The 6,137-nt window shown below is 42.2% G+C and overlaps 1 protein-coding gene across 3 annotated transcripts in view; it reads left to right on the forward strand.

Annotated features, from left to right (window-relative positions):
* The window catches only part of bahcc1b (BAH domain and coiled-coil containing 1b), a 64,460-nt gene extending 61,194 nt beyond the window's left edge, over nucleotides 1-3,266 (forward strand). For all 3 annotated transcript variants that reach the window (XM_067575409.1, XM_067575408.1, XM_067575410.1), the window contains exons 27-28: nucleotides 408-644; nucleotides 1,149-3,266. In XM_067575409.1, coding sequence (XP_067431510.1) covers nucleotides 408-644; nucleotides 1,149-1,358 — 447 coding nt within the window. In that variant the 3' untranslated portion in view covers nucleotides 1,359-3,266. The remainder of the gene's footprint in view (nucleotides 1-407; nucleotides 645-1,148) is intronic.
* Nucleotides 3,267-6,137: the final 2,871 nt, after the last annotated feature.

Raw genomic sequence — 6,137 nt, forward strand, 5'->3', positions numbered from 1 at the left:
CACTGCCCAAAGGTTGATGCCCAGAAGCGTCCCATAACGTAACAGCAAAATAATTAAATAATAAGAATAATAAGAAAATACAGGCAGAGGGTCTCTGCTGATAAATACACTGCCACACACTTCTAGTGGCTCATACGTGATGATTGAAAGGGATTATTTTTGTATCAATCTATACATTTTTTTTTAGGAAAATCCTGCATAATATGCCTTTAACTTAGAAAAGACATAATGAATTTTTTAAGAGAACATACCTATTTTTGGTTTAGAAAAATATATTAAATCTATGTATACTAGGTTTAGCAAAACAAACAAATCTTAATTTCTGAAATGAGGCTAGTTGTGAAATAAACCCTCCACACTAAATAAATTGACCTAGAGAGCTATTTTTATTCTTTTTCCCCCTCTAGAGAAGAGGTCTGAAGGGTAAAGCCCGCAAGCTTTTCTACAAGGCCATCGTGCGGGGCAAGGAGACGGTGCGTGTCGGGGACTGTGCTGTATTTCTGTCACCTGGCCGGCCTCAGCTGCCCTACGTGGGCAGAGTGGAGAGCCTCTGGGAGTCGTGGAGCTCCAGCATGGTGGTCAGGGTCAAGTGGTTCTACCACCCGGAGGAGACTTGCCTGGGGAAGCGACACCGCGATGGCAAGGTAAAGACCAGGGAGTGCAAGAAGAATTTCTAAAGCAGGAATGGTCAAAGTAACAGTCCGTGACATTTTCATTTAAATATATTACCACTTTGCTTCTTTTTATTCCCTATTCCCATTTGATATGAGTGGTTGGACCTCTACTTAGTTCATGAAACTGTGAACATTTACTGCTCTAAATACTCAGTGTAAGGCACAACTTTCCCAGGAAAAATCTCTGCTGCACAGGAAGCTGTGCATTTTATATTTCTGGCAGCAGCAAAACAGTTGTTTCTTTGGAATAAACAGATAAAGATGTGTGTTGTTAGCATGAGCAGCAAAATCCACCATACCTGAACAAACAAAAAAGATCACCACTTGCAGAAACTAAAACTTCATCATGAGAAAATCCAGGGTAAAAGATCTTGAGGGTTACCCCTTTTCTCATGAAAGCAATTGTAAATGCAACGTTTTAGCTGTCGGATATAATCAATAAATCTTCTTGTCTCTATCTACCCCTAACCCTAGAATGCCTTGTACCAGTCGAGCCACGAAGACGAGAATGACGTGCAGACGATCTCCCATCGCTGCCAGGTGGTCAGCAGGACTGAGTATGATCACATGATTCGAGAACACAAGCCCGGTAGCACGTCTAATGACCTTTTCTACCTGGCTGGAACCTACGAGCCAACCACAGGCCAGCTGATCAGCGCTGATGGCATGGCTATTGTGTCCTAGCACCACCAGCTAGAGAGAAATCCAAATATTGACCCAAACTCTGGAGTTGACTGCTTCCAGGATAGTCCTTCAGAACAGACCAAGGGACAGAGGGAAACCAAGACGAAGAATTTCGGCTCTGCGTATTGATCTGTCCCTTGTAAGAGAAGGAGCTAGCCCACTGGATAAAGCCCGGCAGCACTGGCACTTAGAGGAGTCCGGTTTGTTCTGGGGAAAAGTCTGACCCATGTCAGATTTTTACCTCTTTATCAGATGTGGATTGAGGCTCCCTGTCGCAGCAAGAGCCTACAGCCTTCCCTGTGGCTGATATAAGAGAATATCTTGTCTCTGCGACAAGATTACTGCAACAAAAGAACAGGAACCAAGGACATGAGCACTTTGGAGAATGGTAGCTTGGAAATGCTACAGCAGACTTGGCTTTCTGAAACAAAGACTGACTCAGAGAGCGGAAGAGACTGTATGGTAAGGAGAGACTTACTGTAAACCACACTGGTTTGGATGGTTTTAATGGTCTTATACTGGTAGTGTGATAATGACAAGGCGATTGGGAGATCCCCAACAGGACCAAAAAACACTGTAGTTCGGACTTTGTGTGTAAATGTGTGTGCAGAGTGGCTGCGATGACCCTGTTTGGCATTTAATGAGCTCTGAGTAAATAGTGCTTTAGCGTGTGTGTGTATGTGTGTGTGTGTGTGTGTGTGTGTGTGTGTTTGTACTGTGTGTGTGGTCATGCACATGTATGCCTGTGCTCGTCGGTTGCAAGCCAAGATGACGTCATGACACACCGTCGGTATGTCTTTAACACTCTGAATATGAATCTGTCCAGTACTTAACGTTCGGTTGTTAGTCCTTGAGACGGAAACACAAAATGATTTTTCTCCTGTCAAGCCATACACGTCAATACCTCTCTCGTATCCTCCTATTCAGGTGCGAAGACACATGTACAGGTAGTTGGATTGTTTATTTGAACTGTGCGTGCATGTTTGCGTGCGTGCGTACGTGTGCATGGGCGAGCGTGTGTGCTTTGTACAGCGTTATGTGTAATATAACATGTTGTAAATAGTATACATATATATTTGTTCTTGTTTTTTTTTTCTTTTGCAGAGAAGATTATTTTATTTAGATTTTTTTAAGGTTGTGTGTGGGGGGTTTGGGGAGGGGTCTGGCAGAGAGAGGAGGTTAAATGTCCTTCTCTCTCAATGCACTGAACAGGATCGGATATGTGGATTTGGGGTCAAGCTGTACAACTGATGTGAAGACTTTGCGGTTGTAAGCCCTGCTTTAGGGATGAATATGTAGAAAGGGTGTCTGGGAAATGTTGTTTTTATAAAGAAATCAGAAAAAGGCTCTTTTTAAACATGTGTCCAAAATCTCTTTGTTCTCTTTATTTTGCTCTGTTAGGTTTAGAGTGTGCTTTTCCTGTTGGGAGCTTCTTTTTTTTATTTTTTTTTTTACAAATACTGGAAAAGAAACTAAGTTTCTGCTGTTCTCTGATCCTGAAAGAATCTTCTTTATCTATTTTAGCCTGTATTTCTATAAAAAATGTAGATATTTATCTGGCATCAAAAAGAAACATACCAAAGCACCTGTGAGTTTATGCTTCACTGCAGTAGAAGAAAACAATTCTATGAAAAAAAAGACAAAAAGATGTTCAATCAAATCTGAATCCGGGACCCCTGCAATCACAGAGGTATTTGAAGTAGAGTTCCTCTCGTTGTCTGCTCGTGTTCATCCAGCGTTGCTATGACAGCCTCTGAGAAACATTGCAGCAACATTGTCTGCACACTGCCCAGCTGATGCACTTGAGGTCTCTATGGCAACCAGAATGGCATCACGTGACTGTGAAGGACAATCAGAGCCAATCAATGGGACAATGTTGAGAGACAAAAAAAAAAAAAAGCAAGATAAGGATCAAATCACAAATTATGCTTCTTGTCACTTTTATTCCTGCTTTGCCAAAAATGTCTGTGTGTGTGTGTTTTATGTTTGCTTGTTTTCCTAGTTTACCATTGTCTTACTGTTTATGCAAGCCTGTAATGACTGTGTGTTGTCAGTGTATAGGATGTACAGGGGGAAGAACATGAATGCCTTTTTTCTTTTTAGGACATTGACTTTTTTGACTTTTAACAACAATGTTGCTGTTACACTGCAAAGCAAAAGCTTTATAAGAAATCTAATGTGAAACTCACTTTTTGAAATATTACATTTATGGGTCTTTAATTGATTTTTTTTTTTTTTTTAAAGCTGTATTTTCTTTAAGAAACACTGGATTCAGTTCTAACCACATTTTGACAGAAGCAGCATCATTGTGCGACCTGTTTTGTTTTGTAGACCCACTGGAACCTGCTTTGTACGGTTGAGATGGCCTACTAAAATATATTATGTAATTTCAGTCATTCTTTTGGAAATATGACTTAAATATTTCCTCATGTACAAAAAGAAAAAAATTATTTATCTTAATTTTATTGCCTTTTTTTGTGTTTCATTAAAAAAAGATTCTTACAAAAAAAAAAATCTTGATTTTTTTTTTTTCTTTTCTGCCGGGTGTGAGTCCTCTGAATACTGCCTTGTGTTCATCAATGCCCGTCATTTGTCTGCTGAAGTAAAATGGACCACAGAAGAAAGCGTGGAAGGTTGAGAAGGGGGGAGGAAAAAAAAAAAAGAAAAACACAAGAGGAGGAAGCAATCTGAAACTGTAGCTGTAGCCGATAGAGGGAAAAGAATGGGAGAGAAAGGGAAACTGTATCTAGCGGTGTTTCATGAGAGACGACGGGCGGGATAAAGTCTCCTCGGGCTGTACAGGTGGGTCAGGTATTCAGAATAATAAAAACGGAACAGAACCATCAAGAGAACAAAGCGAGGAGATCAGCTTTCAGCCCGCAAAGATTTCAAATCCTCACTCTTTGCATGTGTGTGTGTGTGTGTGAATGCAGAAATGCAGCTCACATGTGCTCATCAGACAGAGGCCGTTTATACACCAATGTAAATCTACAGTCTGCATGCATTCCTCTACTTTTGTGTGTCTTTCTACTCTCCTTTATGTGTGTGTGTGTGTGTGTGTGTGTAAGCTGAGAGCTGAGAAGAACAGTCGAGATTATCCCTTGCAGGGTGTGGAGTTTCTAGGACAAAGTGCACAAATTTACTGCGTTTTATTTGAGACTTCCTGTGATATATTCACACCTTTTTATCGCACTGTAACCAGAGCCTTTGTGATGCGGCTTATTGCAACATTAAAGTCTGGATGGAGGATTTACCTTTGACCTCAAATTACAGTCTGGCTGCCTCGTGGCACCACGCGAAGAAGGCTCGAGCGCAGCGTTGCCTTGAACGCCAGCTGTAAACTTTATTTAATACCAAGTGGTGTTTTTAACATCAGCCCCTCTTTTGCTGGGTTTTTCTTTTCTCTTCTTGGCCAGCGTATCTCTCCCTGCTTTTCTAGTCAATACAGGAAAAGGTGACTCACATTTTTTTCTGAATAACTTTGCTAATGGTCCTCGGACATAGTTTGAAATCACACACATAGGCCTACACACATTCAAAGATAGGCTCTTTGTCCAGCGGTATGTGTGTTTGCTTTCCTTTTGTCTCCTGCGTTTCGCTGTTTCGGCAGTTTAACTTGTTATTACAAAGATATGAAACACTATGCCTGCCAGTCTGACCACACACATACACACATACACTCATGTGCCCATTCTGCTCACTGCTGGTCTTTTACATCCTCCTCATCGGCTCCTCAATCAACCAACGCCTTCAGAACACACAGACATTAAGTGCAGTCTTTGACTCCTTATCAGGAGGTTTGTATTGGGCTTATCTGGTTGACATTGTTAGACTACTTTACCCAGAATGCTGCGGGAGATAGGGGCACAATGGGAGGCTGGGGGTGCCCTCTGGGTTAATGAGAGAGGGCTTTCACGTCGTAAGAGCAAACACGCCACAAGCTGATTTGTGTGTGAGAATGTGTGCGTGTGTTTTTGTGTGTGCGTGTGTGTAAAGGGTCAAGGTGTCACAGAAAGGTGTGGCAGTTTGTGTTATTGTGTTTTTTAGTTTTCAGACGGCAGCTGGTGGACAGGAGCAAAGACATCACATCTGAAGCATGTGCACCCGCCAAGAGGAGTCTAGAGGTTATCCATCGGGAGCGGCTCAATCAGTGTGTGTATGTGTGTGTGTGTGTGTTATTATGTGCTTCTACTGTATTTGTGCAGGTGTGTGTATCTGTATTCTAGTTTATTACATAGATATGGAAAAGAAAAACGCAGAGAGAGAGAGAGGTGCTGAGCAGTGAAACAGTAAAATAGTTGAATTGAAAAAGGAGAGTGTGTGTGTGTGTGTGTGTGTGTGTGTGTGTGTGTTGGGGGGGCGGGGGGGGGGTTCCAATCCAGAGAAAGCTCTCCATTTAGATATAGCCTGAGCATGTCACCGAAGTGAATGAATGGCTGCCAGCTGCAGCGGGATGCTGCATGTGTGTGTTTGTGCACATTTGCGTGTGTGTGTGTGTGCGTGTGTGTGTGTGTGTACTGGGGTATATTCAGGTCACTTAGAGTGGGAGTAAGGAGATCAGTGGTCTTCTCTGCATCACCTCATCTATCGTTCATATGAGCCTCCATGAGCTCGCCGCTGGTATCCATCTTACTATCCATATGTGTGTGTGTGTGTGTGTGTGTGTGTGCACTCTGATGACATTGTAGATGTCCGTATAGCCAATCTGACTCATTGGTAGTTGTGCAACGTATTCTGTGGCAACAGATGGTAGGCTTACATAAATCATGGATTCTTGGC

This window comes from Thunnus thynnus, chromosome 20 (genome assembly GCF_963924715.1).
Source record: "Thunnus thynnus chromosome 20, fThuThy2.1, whole genome shotgun sequence".
Classification (NCBI taxonomy): domain Eukaryota; kingdom Metazoa; phylum Chordata; class Actinopteri; order Scombriformes; family Scombridae; genus Thunnus; species Thunnus thynnus.